General features: G+C 39.6%; 2 protein-coding genes across 3 annotated transcripts; one reads left to right on the top strand and one right to left on the bottom strand.

Annotated features, from left to right (window-relative positions):
- The first annotated feature begins 6,509 nt into the window (after window positions 1-6,509).
- Window positions 6,510-7,404, top strand: LOC131310901 (uncharacterized). Its single transcript, XM_058338160.1, has one exon. The coding sequence runs from the start codon at window positions 7,016-7,018 to the stop codon at window positions 7,319-7,321; it is 306 nt and encodes a 101-aa protein (XP_058194143.1). The 5' UTR covers window positions 6,510-7,015; the 3' UTR covers window positions 7,322-7,404.
- A 1,548-nt stretch (window positions 7,405-8,952) lies between these two features.
- Window positions 8,953-13,270, bottom strand: LOC131312143 (BTB/POZ domain-containing protein At1g67900-like). 2 transcript variants are annotated; one of them, XM_058339903.1, is made up of 5 exons: window positions 13,023-13,270; window positions 12,305-12,719; window positions 11,920-11,989; window positions 10,569-11,828; window positions 8,953-9,752 (listed from the first exon to the last, which is right to left on the bottom strand). In XM_058339903.1, the coding sequence occupies exons 2-5, from the start codon at window positions 12,361-12,363 to the stop codon at window positions 9,258-9,260; spliced, it is 1,884 nt and encodes a 627-aa protein (XP_058195886.1). In that variant the 5' UTR covers window positions 12,364-12,719; window positions 13,023-13,270; the 3' UTR covers window positions 8,953-9,257. The 2 variants fall into 2 exon arrangements, with proteins under 2 accessions (XP_058195886.1, XP_058195887.1); XM_058339904.1 differs by having other exon boundaries at window positions 12,305-13,270.
- Window positions 13,271-14,546: the final 1,276 nt, after the last annotated feature.

The following is a 14,546-nucleotide window of genomic DNA, read 5'->3' as shown; positions in this document are numbered from 1 at the left end:
TCAAAACTCATGGTGCTACGTCACCTACCTAGTCCTGCAACTTTATCTTTTGGGAATTCTAATCTAAGTTTGAAAGAAAATTATGCACTGTTTATTAGTTTCAGTAATTATTTAATTTTTTTTTATTTTAACGTGCCGAGAAGTCGAGGGGTAATTATTTGGAATTATGCAACTAAATATCATGTAATTAATCGTGATACTATGCGGCATTATCAACAAAATGTTGACCTCAAATTGGGTTTAATGGAGATTCTGTCTTTGGATTTTTTTTTATTACCAGCAAGAGTCGGACTTGAGAGCTTAGGAAGAGTAAGCCTCTTACTTGCCGTACAATAAAACTAAAAAAATCGTTGTAGCCAGTATATGCTTGCAATCAGTGGCGGCTCCACCCGTTGGCAAGTGTGGTCACTTGAACAACCCAAAAATATATTTTTCCATAGAATACATGTGTAATATTTTTAGTTTTAGCTTAGTTTAGCCCTTCTTGAATACCCTACCCAAATATATTTGAACACCCTATCCAAAATATTTGAACATACAACCCAAAAATCAGGTCACAAATCAATCCAATGTATGCAACCCAAGTAATTTTTTTTTTTGTGTGTGTGTGTATATATAGTTGTGGTTTCTAGAGGCAATAGGAATTTCTGGAGCCGCCACTGCTTGCAATGGGATTTAGTGTGCATGAGCTCCATGCATATCTTCTAATGTGAATTCCTCTCTCCTTAGGATGCCATTTTCGGTCTTCTTTTTGAGCATTATCCACGGGACGTGAAAAGCAAAAGCAATTGAAGCCAAACAGCCGAGAAATCTAATTTTTGCTCGATAGTCATGCCATATATGCCCTTGCCTAGCTCGGCAACAGGCACACATCTTGCATGGTTTGCTTAAAGCAAAAAATTAAAAAATGAAGCTCTTTTGTTAGACTATTATAAGGGGTAAAAGAATAGGAGTGGCTTCTGAAATTTAAAATTTTTTGGAGGCTTAAAGCGGTCGCAACACAAAATTTAGCTCAGGGCCGGCTCGCATGGTTGGGATCTTTTATTACTGGGGCTGGCATCCTTGGCATATGGAGTACGAAAAACAAGACACAAAAGCTGAAGTGTGAATGGGCATTAATTTTACCGGTATTCATGTTATACTATTTCGTATGCGAGTGTTGTTTCTTTGATCAGAAGGGACAAATTCTGAACCCATAATCTCAACGCATTAACTACTAAACTTTTAAGCTAGCTTTTGGGAGCCCCTAAAGTTTAAGAGACTTTTTTTTTTATACCTGGGATATCAAGGGTGGTGATATTCTTTCTGATCTATTTATAATTTTTCGGTCATTTTCTGATCATATTTGGATGATCGGCTCCGTTCATTTTGTAGAGTTTGGCCAGAACCTTAAACATTTAAAAAATCGTGCTCATCGGATTTTTGTAGATACGCGATCGGAATATGTGAAAATTGAAGAAAACCAAAACTTGATCCAAAACCATGTTGAATCGGAACCCAGATTTGTTTTTTTTGCAATTTTCACGTGTGCCGATCATATATTAAAGTCCGATGAACACGATTTTTGATATGATGAAGGTTTTTGCCGAACTCTACAAAATGAACTGAGCCGATCATCCAAGTGTGATCAGAAAATAGCTGAGAAATTGAAAACAGAACGGAGGGGATACCACCACCCTCGGTATCCCGGGTATAAAAAAAAAAAAAGTTTCTCAAAGTGTAATTACTACTCCTAATTAATACACTAGCAATAGGGGGGGAGTGGGACCAGTATTATTGTGCATGAACAATAACGTGTGTGACAGGGTGTTCTTAAATTCAAAACAAGTGGAGTTGGAGGTTGAGAGGAATTAATTGATCGTAATGGAGGATTAGCAATGTTGTTGAAAAGCTTAATTGAGTATTAGGTCTTTAATTACTAGGCTTTACTTTGCATATGGTTAAGGGAAGAGAAGATATATTGACCCAGCCTACATGGTCAAAGAGTAATTTGAAAAAATAAAGTCAAAAGGTTTTTTTTTTGAAAGAAAAAGAAATTAGAAAAGTGAAGGAACTAAAATTTTTTAGTGTTTTTTTTACAATCTCAAAAGTTCTAAAAAAATACCCTTTGAGGTGATTAGAGTGTAGGAAAAAAGGTATAGATATGGACTGACTAATGTAGGGACTGATCGCGCATCCACTAGCGGGGCCCAACTAAAGTTAAGGGAGAAAAGCCCAGTATGAACTGACCCGGCACAAAAATTAATAGCATACATGTGAGATTCGAACTAGAAATCAAAGAGTTCTTGAGGTCGATCCCTTCTTGCCAGCTGGCTACCACTGTTCCCCTAGGTCATACGATTCGTTACCTAGGGGATCCTTAGTTCACAATAGTGTATAAAGAAATTTCATGTAACTATAATTTGCGTCACGAAAATAACTCAAAAATTCTGGTTGCATGGTGTAGATTTTTTTTTTTTTGCTGTTAATGGTGTGTGTATATATATATATTTAACAAACAACAATTTTAATTATTTCAAAGCCGGAGATACAAAGATTCCATCACAAATACAGAAATGAACCAAAATTACCAAAATCTTGATACAAGCACATACACCAACAAGCTCTACGACACACATTGCAATGGTAGATCAACATAAATGTTGGGCAAATAAAATCTTCTTTGCTGTTTAAAAAAATACATAACTGTTGGGCATAGCTATGACCAGGGATGGCAATTCAACCCGTCCCGCTCCAATTGGGGTGGGTTTTGTTGTATTTTTTGGGGGTCGGGTCAGGGGAGAATTGGTGAACCCTGATCGGGTTTGGGTTGGCGTTACCCCATTTGGGTACCCACCCCGCCCCAAAATTATTTTATGCATAAAAAACTATTTTTATTCTTGTATTTTACTCTTACAACTAAAATACCACATAAAATATTAACTATTTCTTCCATTTTGCTTTTAGATAATAGATTTTGTTTAAATTATAATAGTTATTTCATAAACTTTTAATGTTTGTGCTCGCTTAGTTTAAAATCTAGAACATATTTTCTCAATTGAAAAAAAAAATTGAGCGGAGGCGGGGCGGGGGTACTCATAAATTACCCGGTCTGGATTCGGGACGGAATCAGGGGCGATGTTAAATTCGGGTCGGGGTGAGGCAAAACCCGCCCCGCCCCGTTGCCATTTCTAGCTACGGCAACTCAAAGATTAAGCAACAAAATATATATCTCCATCCAAACAATGGAAATGTCAGTCTCAATATTGCTTCAAATTACCAAACATCTCATTGTTTGGATGAATTAATATTTGCCTCTAATCCATTAGTAAGACGTTCCAAATGAGTATAACATTGGAGATTGGTTTTAGTGCTCATTTTATCCGAATATACTATCCATCATACATTCTTTTTTACGCACACGAAGAGAATAATCTTGTGATTTCACATAAATAGAAACCAAAGCAACAATGCATCTATACAAAAAGAAGTATGCATGAGCTGGCCCGAACTCCAAAGTTATAAAAAAGCAGTCAGGTTCTCTTCGATCCATGAAAATGGACTAGACTATTCAGTTGACCCGTTTGTGGGCCCTTCCTCAATCCAAACCGTCTGTATCTCAAGATAAATGCATTCCTGAAATTATATAAACATGATTGTGTTAACGTGGTCGATGTCATTGATGAGCTCAACACGTGAATATAGTTTGGATCACTAAAATGAGTCTGGAAAGGATCCACAAACAGGTTGATCGGACGGTTCAATTCATCATCATGGACTGAGAGGATTTCTCTCATAAAAAAGGGGGTGTGAAATCAATTCACTTAACTAATATTTGACATGTGCCATATTTGCCTCAAGCCCACATTGTTGAGAGAGAGAGAGAGAGAGAGCGAGAGAGAGAGAGAGGAGTTGTGATGGGAAATTGGACACCAATGCTTGAGCAAATTTCATGGAGAATGCATGGCCCCTATAGGGTTGACGATGGGAGTACAATTATCACTGGTGACCATGGGAGTACATTAATTCCTCATTAACTATATGTTTAAGCAAATGTGTCAACAATTAATTAATACAGTAGTACTATATTAAATAAAGTTCCTGCTTTTGATCCTCTACATCAATTATTGCCTTACGAACTTTAAGTCTTCTCCCTTAATACTGCAGAGTAATGGCCTCTAGCCAATGCCCTAAGCCCACGACTTAAAAAGGTTGTTCCCTAAACCAAACTACTCGATTTCGACTTGCGCTCGGCTCTTTAAAAGATTATTTGGAATCAATTAGGAAATAAATCCCTAACTTGAGCATATTTTGAAGCTACGTAAATTCAACCATGCTTGAACTTTAATCCCTTACTTAACTCGTAATGAGTTAAACGGAACCAAGCTACTTAGGTTAATTTGACTTGAGATTAATTTAATTTAAGTTTGTTTGCAATCGATCGACTGATCAACTGATAAATAAACTAAACTTAGACAAAAAAAAAAAAAAAGATTCATGGACAAGTAAGCTTCAACGACCCTGTTCTTGACTTAATTAGGCTCGTTTCCAATCCAAGCTAACTCTACTCCATCAAATGGAATTATATATGATCCAACTATATTTGTAGGTCACACGTCAAGTAAAACTTATGTATTATGTGTAAGTTTACTTTTAGATTTAGTTCGGATGACAGAAATGTGGAGGAGTGGCAATAACAATTAATGTGATTCTGTATGTCGATGTGTTCCACGACAGGTGGGAATTGAAATAGAAATTAGATTTTTAATGAGTTAGTTAACCTACAATCACATTCTCTAACTATATAAGAATCTAGTCATCACTTTCTCTAATAGTAGTAATTTCCAATTTCAGGGGTCTATCTATTGGAAAAGAAATATATATATTTTTTGATCCGAGGAAAATAAATATTCCCACATTTATCCAAGAATTCGACTGATACTCACGGGTAATAAATAAGCCAAACGAGCCAGACCAGTTAGTTGTTCAAGCGTTTGAAAATGTAACTAACTTCAAATCATGTTCAAAGCTTAGATTAGTTATAAGACAAGCTTATCTCAAACGAGCTGATCTCGAGCAACTTGAACTTAAAAAAATAAGTTGAGCGAGCCGAGAAGTAACAAATTAACCTGTCTTGATCGAGCTTTTAACAAATGAACACAAATTTAAACTTGAGGAGCTTGGTTGATTTATCAGTCCTATCGATAGTAACGGTATATGCCGTCTACTTTGTATCGTAATTGGAGAACTAACCGGGCTTGTAGTGAAGCCGAGGTCCATTAAAAAATATGAACGGGTCCGCTTTATTTCTGGGCTGGACTCCACTTGAGCCCATGCATTCAAACACAAGGCCCAATACCATAAATTGAAATTCATCAGTCCACATTGAACAATACAATGGCCCAATCAATTTTTTTTCTTCTTTTGCCGGTCATTTTTCAATTATGGCTTCCTTTCCTTCCACCTTTCCCTTCTATTACTAATAATAATTATTTTTAATTAATCCAGCCATTTTTTACTCGTTATCCGCTGTCCTCCTCAGCAATGGCGAACATTTTTTCCATTTTCCAATTACGAAAGATTTGCAAGTAGAGTGTAGTTGATGTCTCCCTTATACTCCCATACACATGGACATAATTCAATTCTCGTACGCACTCATCCCCTCCTCAAATCACTAGAATAGAGTAAATTAGATTTAATGAATTTAAAAAAAATACAAAAGATTTACATCCTTAATCAAAGTTGTGAAAGTGACCCCACAGGAGGGTATAATAGTAAAATGGGGGCAAATGTGTTGGGATGTGATAGGCTAATTGAGACACGCACGAGAATAATGTATATCATGATGACGATGAGGAAAGGGGGACCTCAAAAGTGGTCTCCATAAAGAGCAAGTGATGAAGAAAAGTTTTGGAGTGGTTGAAACCATAACCAAAAGTGATGGACTAGTCGATGTTGGTGGGACACGGTTTTTTTTTTTTTTTTTTTTTCTCTTATCCCTGGGATATCAGAATAAGCTTACACATACTTCGATTAATTTCGGATTTTTAAAGTTAACGACCAAGTAAATTCTTCAGTGGTATCAAAGTTTGGAGTACGTAGCATTCGTTGGATTTGAACATGCGATCTCATAGAAGACAAGTATTTATTTGTTTTCTTATGCTTGCTTAGCCAAATATTTTGGGGCCAGGCAGTTCGGGGGACGTTATTGGACAAATATTGGGCAGAAGTAACGGTTTCCTCTCGTGTTCTAGACGCTAAAGAGTATGTTTAGTTTCACCAAACAACTAGAGAAGCTAAAGTAGCAGTAGTATTGAGCGAGGAACTCCAAGAACTTTACTTGTGAAACGAGAAAACTTTACCGTATAGGTGGGATTCTACATTTACGGCTTTCTATTGATAGTGCACGGCCAACTAAATTGCACTGTGCATGCCCCATCACTTTTCTTTGCCCAAATCCAATTTTCCATCTCTATATCCCCACATCTCCTTTTTTTTATTTAAAAGCCATAGTGTGGATTCCCTGAGCAAGTCTTCCTAGTCTCATGCCACTCCTGCACCATCCTCCCAAAGGTAAACAACGAGAGATTTTACATGTTTTTCATTTTTTTGCAGATTACAAGATTTTATTTTTTTTTTTAAAACCCCCTTTCCCCTCAATTTTTTTGTTAACTTGATTGCTGTAATTTTCGCACCCGCTTATGGGAAAATAACCAAATTTAAATAAGCTGACAAAAAAAAATCGAAATCCGAAAGCTCAGTTGTGATGTTTTATGGCTAGTTACGAATGGATTTGTACAGTAAGCACGGGTATGTTCCGATTTATTTTGGCTAGTTGTGAAACTATTCGGTATTGGTTAGGAATCATCCGATGATTTTTTTTCGCAAAATATTGATAGAAGTAGAGTATCATAGGCTTCTCCCTTTTGTTTAGATAGATGTATTTCTAATGTGAGAGGGTACTAAATTGTGCCTCTGGAATTGTGGAAGCATTGGATGATTACAGGGATAAAAGTACACAAGCAAGAGAAGCACTATGGAGATCAATGAAGATCATATAACCAACATTTATGCTAAAGTAGAGGTTCCGCCGGAGCTGAGGATGAACTCGCCAACATCCGCAACCGGGCTCACGAGGCAGGGGAGTAATGCAAAGACCAACAACTGCCTGTGCTCTCCAACGACCCACGCAGGGTCGTTCCGGTGCAGGCTCCACCGGGTACCACCGGCTCTCCAGCGGACCAAGAGCACCGACTCGAGATCGCTCAAAGACTCCCGTTCCAAGGCTAATATGAGTGCTGCTGAAACTACCAATACTGGAAACACAGTTGAGGCTCAGTAATACTTTGTACTATTGATGGATGATGTGTTTGTTGTGGCTTTGCTAAATCTCTTTCTTTATTACAGTATTAGTTTGTTTTTACAGTTTCGCGTTGCTTAGATATAACATGGTATTATGGATAACAAGATGCTACGCGTAACCATATACCGCACCTGAACAGAGTTGCTCGAGAAAATGAATGAAACACTTGTGAAACAACATGTGCTTGTCGCTTGTCTAGGCAAGGCATGGCATAACATGTGCTGGCCACCGCCGGGCAAGGCAGGGCAGGGCAAGGCAAGGCATGACTTTTACTCAGTCAATGCCTCATGCTCACATCCTATGAGCCAGCTAAAGTTGCAAAGAGCCCTATTGACTGACTTGGTTTATGTCGGGAGTTTGACTCTCCCAACCTCCTGAAAAATGGGACGGATCCTGTCCAGTCCTTACCAACCAGTTTTGACACTTTTGGATGGCCTTGATGCAAAAAACTGGACGAAACTGGTCGGTAAGGATTGGACAGGATTCGACTCCCCTGACAAATGCTATGTGACATGATTGTCTTTCTTTAAAAGAAAAAAAAAAGAAAAAAAGAAGAAGTAGAAGCACCTGATTAAAAGAGAGTAATAAAGAAAATCGTACAGACGAAAACTAAAAGATAATGAATCTCAGGTTTTGGTGCCTGAAGTGATGGCATTATCATATAGAAACAAGCAGGCTAGGGGTAATGGATTTCCATAACTTGTGTTGTTTTGTCAGTTTTGTTGTTTTGTCAGTTTCATTAGGTTAGGTGCTAGACGCTAACCAGGCCTGGCCGAACGCGATTATTGGTGTTCTGTTCATTTTTCTGTTGTTGATTTCATGTGTGGAATTTTTAGATCTTAGTTTCGAATAATAGAGTAATATTTAATCGTGAGATTGTGTCCACCGAAGTTAACAGGCAAAATCCACAGTGCCCTTCGAGATCGACTTGCTCATGGTATTGACAAGACGGAGGAAGGTCATCGCTATGCCATATATGGAATCCCTTACTGGTTGTCTTGCTCTTCCCCTGAGAGATCGCCCAATTAATTTCGCAACAATCCATTATTTGATACTTGTCTCTCCCGAAGATTTTACAACATAATCACTGCATCTTTTGAACCTCTTATGGATCTGAAAAGGGGAGGATGTGATGCAGATTGATAAGCTCATACATTTGTGGACTGCTACTTTATTGTAAGTTAAGGCCTGGCTCATTAACTGGCGAAGGAAAGGCCTTGCACGACACATGCTTGTCATGAAACGACGTGTGCTGATCACCGGGTTGGGAAGGCATTATGCTATGTGCCACGATTACAAGCACTTGCCGTGTCGCGTCGTGCCGTGCCTAGCCCGGTGTCCAGCACTTGTTGTTTCATGCCTTGCCTAGCCCTGTGAACAAGCCCACGTTGAGCCATAGCTTGCCTAGCCCGGTGACATGCCGACACGATTATGACTCAAGATTCGAATGCATCGAGAATATAACAATCATATGACTGAGAACCCAATATTTGAGGACACAGTATTCCCATGGCACCATGAGTCCAAGAATTTTTTTTAATAAGATGGGTGTATTTCAACTGTATTTGTGTCATTCAGTGAGCTGTAAAACCAAACAAATAAAGTCAGGTGACAACACAGATTTACAGACAAAAACAAGAATTCTGGCCCCAACTCTTGGGACAAATAATACAACCTAGGCTCCTATTCAGTTCCCACAAAATTAGGTTCCTCGAGAGAGATTTTTCTCACATATCTAAAAATAAGGGGAAAAAAATACTTGTTTGTTGTTATTAACACAAACTACACCATTCACATTGACCCTTTTTTTCCTCCCTAAGAATACAATGCACAGTTGCCCAAAAAAAAAAAAAAGTTGAAGGAAATTACCCGTTTACCCTTCTCATCACCACCAAGAAAATAAGAAAAAACTCTGTCAATGCCTTTGGCTTGCACTTCTACTAATGGGCCACAACTTACTAAACATCCCTTTTGGCCTACCGGGGAGCAAGCAATTACTAGCCTTAGCTCTCGACGAACTCCCGATCCTATCCGCGAAACTCTCATCCAAATCGTCGTCTTCCGCCAGCTTCATCCTCAGAGTAGAAATCCTCGACGTGGGCGATTTTTGCCCTGAAATGCTCCACTGGTCCTCGGCTGGACCAGTGGCATTGGTGCTAAATGATGCAGTCATTGGCCTTCTTGGGTCACCGTTTGACGTAAGAAGTGCCCTGATGTTGCTAGGGATGTCGGTCACTCGGCCACCGGATGTTGTAGCCCTGGCTTGCTCAAAGAAGAGGACTTGCACCACCACCCTCAACGGGAGTCGCTCGTTTTGAGCTGCATGCGTGCAGGCTTCCATCGACAACTTTTTGCAGTCTAGAATTCGGCACAAGTTCTTTCTTTCGCTTTTGTTGAGATCCGGGTGTGCCTAAATTTTGGGGTACAAGAATTTAGCATTGTTAGGTACCAAGAAAATGCCAAGAAAACGAGTCGTGTGATTAAACCATACTATCTTGTATCTGCATATTTTCAAGTTTGAAGAGCTACGATCACCAGATTTCTGAGTTTTCTGAAGTAGGGAACCACTCAACCAAGTAAAAGTCGAGCAATGAAATGTGTTAAAGCCAAGTACATAGTTAAAGACCTTCATGAGGCTAAACCTCAATTCCTTATTTACAAAGTTACAATAGACAGCCCCAAAGGTTAGTCCGGTTGGTTGGTGAGTTTGTTCTCCATACAATTGATCAGGGTTTGATTCTTGGGCTTTGGCCTTAAGAAAATAATTTCCACCGAATCTTCTAATCCTGATGTGGATGGCCTTGCCTTTGACCGGATTGAGGTTGGGATTAGTCGAGGTGCGAGTAAGATAGCCTGGACAACTTAGCCGTCGAACCAAAAAAATTAAATTACAAACGGACACTGAATATGACAGGATTGGAGGAAGGTTAGGGCGGTTGGTTATCTACTAAAAATGATGGTGACCCATAGTTTATGACCCCAGAAATATGTCCCATGATTTCAATAGCAGTTGTCGTGATTTTGAAATCTAGGACATTAAACTAACAAACTCAGAAAACCCATGAAGAACATCATTAAGTAAGGTCACCCTTTGGGTCACTGAAAGTTTGTCCGGTCATAACTTCGGGGGCCCGAAATTCATCTAGGTGCACGTAAGCTAGTCTAAGAACACGCTTATTCAAAAGTAAAAACGGCAAAATACTTGTAATGTAAGAAGTTTTTTTACCTTGAGATAAATGTCAATTGCCCTGTATAGATCATCATGATCAAGCCTTGCAAATTCTGGTACAGCTTCTGCTACTGCAATGAACTTTGACATTGGCAAATTCCTATCATGTGCTATCTCTTGAAGAAAACCATCCACAAGTTTTGCCACCTTGATTTTCGAGCTATGAGACGCCGAAGAAGACCTCCTGCTCTCCTGAAACTCCGAATCCACCTTCTCCTCGGATCGAGACCTCCTCCTTCTCTCGAACCCGCCCTTAGCTCTCACAGGACTAGTTGGGGGACTCTGCCCTTGCAACATGAATTGCTCTAATATGTTCAAAACCATTTCAACATCGTAAACCATGTCGCTCGATAGGGAGGGAATCAACAAATCACTCACTTTTGCTTCCTCTAGTTGAATCCCAACCCTCCTTGCCAATTCCATCTTCGAAGAGTTCGATGCATTGAGTATATTGGCTGCTTTCAAGAGTTTAAGCAAGAAGCTACAAGAAACGGCGCCTTTCTCCGGTGGAAGTAAGCTTGTTATTGTTTCCAAAAGCAGCCTATGCTTTGAATTTATCTTCCCAGCTGAGTCCGAGTCTGACTCCATTCGGTTGGCATTATTCGAGTCTTTTGATATGTTAGGTAGCCATCGGGATGCGTATATTCGCAATGCCTCTCCTATGAGATTCGAAGGCGGCTTTCCAACAGATTTGATGGCTATCATGGTTCTCCAGTACAGGTCTATGCCTAATTCTGCTATATCTTCAGCCCACCACCCTTTGGTTACGTGCTTATCATGTCGTTGGCTCTCCGATCCGTTACACCACGAAATGTCATCCCTACCCCTCCGCGAACAACTATTTGACAAGTTTACCCTTGACGGGTTGGCTAGCACTTTTGATGCAATCGCCTCAATGCATCTGCTTGTGATGCCAAGCTCCTCTGACCAAGATGGCAAGGATTTAGTACCTTGGAGGGTCACAATTGAGTCCCTCCACCCGTTAAGTATGCAAGAATTGAAGAAAACTTCAATTTTGTATATCAAGTTTCCCTTTTCTGCTTCATCTGTCATCTGGAGGTATTCGGCCGCGCATCTGGCCGACACAATGTTGTGAGCAGAGAGGGTAATCGTGATGCCATAGCAAAACTTTGCACACAATTCGAACGCCTCAATGCCACCAGGAAAATCCGGGAGCTGGACTATCTGGTGGTGTTTGGTTTCGGGGGTTTCGGAGCAAAGTCTTTGGAGAAGCAAGCACTTGGAGAGCAGGGGAAACTGCTTGACAAAAACCCATAACTTAGATCAAATTTTGGAGCGCTTGAGAGATTTTGTGTCAAAAAAGTTGAAAATTTTGCAAAAGGTTTACCTTGTGAAGCAAATATCTACTTCCCTGGACCTGAACTATGAGATCACTGGACACTTCCGAGGAGACTGCCCTGCATTAGCAACCACGAAAAAAACTTACTCCATGTCCTATCAAATGTATGCATATATCAATGATGAGATATACTTATTCACGGAGCAGTTGTGAATAAGTCATTTGCGGAGGCGCCAAATCATAGCCGTCCATTCGGCAATCTAAATTCTTCCCTGGAAAAGTTTGTTTAAAATCCGGATCGTCCAATACACTTTGGACGGGTGCGCGCGATTTAACTCCATAAAACCTTCTTCATGGAAAGCTCCGCAAATAAGATTTTCTCATCAATGATAGTTGCAGTGAAACAATCCTCATTTATTTTGTAGGTTCTTACCTCACTGCTTCAGTGGTGTAGAAAGTATCCGGCCGCGATCCGAGTTTCATAAACTTCATGTTCGTCTTTCTTTTCCCTCCTCTTCTTCAAGACTAGAAATTATGAACCTTCATTTCATGTTTTATATAACTCGGTTTTTTTTCTCAGCAGACCAAATACGATTGGAAATCACTCCAAACAGACATCCACCCAACAGAGAGTGGGCCTTTAGCAGTTGAGAGAGTGACAGGATTTCTTGGAGAGAGAGAGAGAGAGAGAGAGAGAGAGAGAGAGAGAGAGAGAGAGAGAGAGAGAGAGAGAGAGAGAGAGAGAGAGAGAGAGTCTCCAATAAAATAAAATAAAACTGTTTTGTGAAATTTATATGCCTATGTCTTCAGAATGAAGTATACCCGGAAGATCAAACTCTGCGAATTCCCTGTTTAGCGACATCAGAACTTCGTGTCAAATATCGGTGATATGGTCATATACCCGGAAGACCAAACTATGCAAATTCCACATCAGAAATTTTTTGTCGGTGTCGGTGATATGGTCATATATCGATGAATATACCGTATACAAAAATATTTTGTGATTAAAATCACGGTACGTAAATGTTACCTCAGTCTAACTCTAGACATGCAAACAAACTTAATCCCATCAACATCATCCATATACCCACCGAAGAAAATCAAACATATAACATTTAGAAAGAAAAAAGGAACAAGAAAAAGGACTAGACCTTGACTTGGGAATATTATCACAAGCTGCAAATCATTCGCCGGAAAATCTCGCCGGAGAATCAACACTGTGACGTTTCTGAGAGAGAGGGGGAGAGAGAGAGAGAGAGGAGCTTTTTTTAGTTCGTTAGCATATCAGACTCTATGCCAGCGTGCAAGGCAATTGGAGAAAGGCGACGCCCACGTGCTTATCCTGCGCCCACTTGTGTCCCTACTCACTCATCATTGCCATTGCAATTCTTACATTCATTCATCCCTATATATAAAGGGCTCCGATCCTCTCCGGTCCTCGTTCGAACTGAACCGGATGGTCCAAATCTTGATGATATATCTCTTTATCTCCATAACAAACGCTCTCAATGATAAGAGACTAGCAACAAGTCTCTAGATCATAGATTATTGAGCTACGGGATCGAGATTTGAATTGTCCGATCCAGTCTAAAACGAGAATCCAAAAGGATCCATTTCCATTACTATATACTATAAAACGTTAGCCCGGATTATTTTAGTCAAACATTCGGTATACTCATCATCCTACGCCGCTCTATTCCCTTTAGTACAGCCCACAACACTTAAAAAAAGGAAATCACTTAAAATTCTTTACAAAAAGTTTATTGAAAAAAGGTTTTGCACACTATGCTAGCTTCATATAATATAGATGTATGTTTTCTGTAGTTGTGTATGTATGGGTACAAGAAAGGATATAAAAAGTTGGGTGGTAGGAGGTAAAAGCGATTAGGAAACAAAGAGGACTATTATTTTAATCGAGATGCGCGCAAGTTGGTCTGAACGTTCGATTATAAAAAAAAAGAGAGGAATGTTTTTATAATTGTGTTTTTATTTATTTCAAATGAATTGCATCTGTCCTTGGGCTTCCCCAAAATTACTGGAATGCTGTATGTATGACACCATCTATAAGCATGAGGTCCATGGTCAGGGAGAGAGGGTCCATGCCATTTCTAGCTAGTATGAAAGAAGAAGAAAACTACGAGTGAGTGAGGTCTAAGTCACATAATGCGGGTGTGGAGCAAGAGTGCGATCATGTTGAGCATTCAAATCTATTTAAATTTGCGAGAGTGAATACTAAAAGTGCGATGGCAGAGCGAGGATTGAAAGAATGAGCGCATGCCATATTGAAGGATACGTGACCACAAGTCTAAGTGAGGAAAATGCACCCACTTGGCACTTGAGGGTCTTTGCCAATATGCGATTTTTTAGGGTCGTGAATTTTTGTCGTGTTTTGAATATGCCTAAACTGATATAGACACCAGATTATAAGACAAATTAAAGAATCTTTCTTCTTCTTCTTTCGGTCAATCGGAAATTGACAAAGAATCTTTCTATTGGCTAGTGATGCCAATGGTACAAACCAATAGTGGAAACAGAAGTGGGCTATGAGAAGAACAGCTCCAAAAGGATTGTCGACCTTAATGTAGGATAAAATTGGGCATGGCCACACAGAGAATATTACCCAGTTTCTCTATTGGCTCAATCAATGTCTACCCAAGGTCCAACAAGTGTCCGAT

Source organism: Rhododendron vialii, chromosome 12a (genome assembly GCF_030253575.1).
Source record: "Rhododendron vialii isolate Sample 1 chromosome 12a, ASM3025357v1".
Lineage (NCBI taxonomy): Eukaryota > Viridiplantae > Streptophyta > Magnoliopsida > Ericales > Ericaceae > Rhododendron > Rhododendron vialii.
This window is presented reverse-complemented; position numbering and strand designations above follow the sequence as displayed.

What these genes read in the sequence shown, in the direction of transcription:
- LOC131310901 (XM_058338160.1), top strand. Translation starts at nt 7,016, where the DNA reads ATGGAGATCAATGAAGATCATATAACCAACATTTATGCTAAAGTAGAG.
- LOC131312143 (XM_058339904.1), bottom strand. Translation starts at nt 12,363, where the DNA reads ATGAAGTTTATGAAACTCGGATCGCGGCCGGATACTTTCTACACCACT. An exon ending in TACACCACTGAAGCAGTGAG is followed by an intron (nt 11,990 to 12,304) that starts GTAAGAACCTAC and finishes TTGCTAATGCAG; the next exon opens with GGCAGTCTCCTCGGAAGTGT. An exon ending in GTAGATATTTGCTTCACAAG is followed by an intron (nt 11,829 to 11,919) that starts GTAAACCTTTTG and finishes TTTGTCAAGCAG; the next exon opens with TTTCCCCTGCTCTCCAAGTG.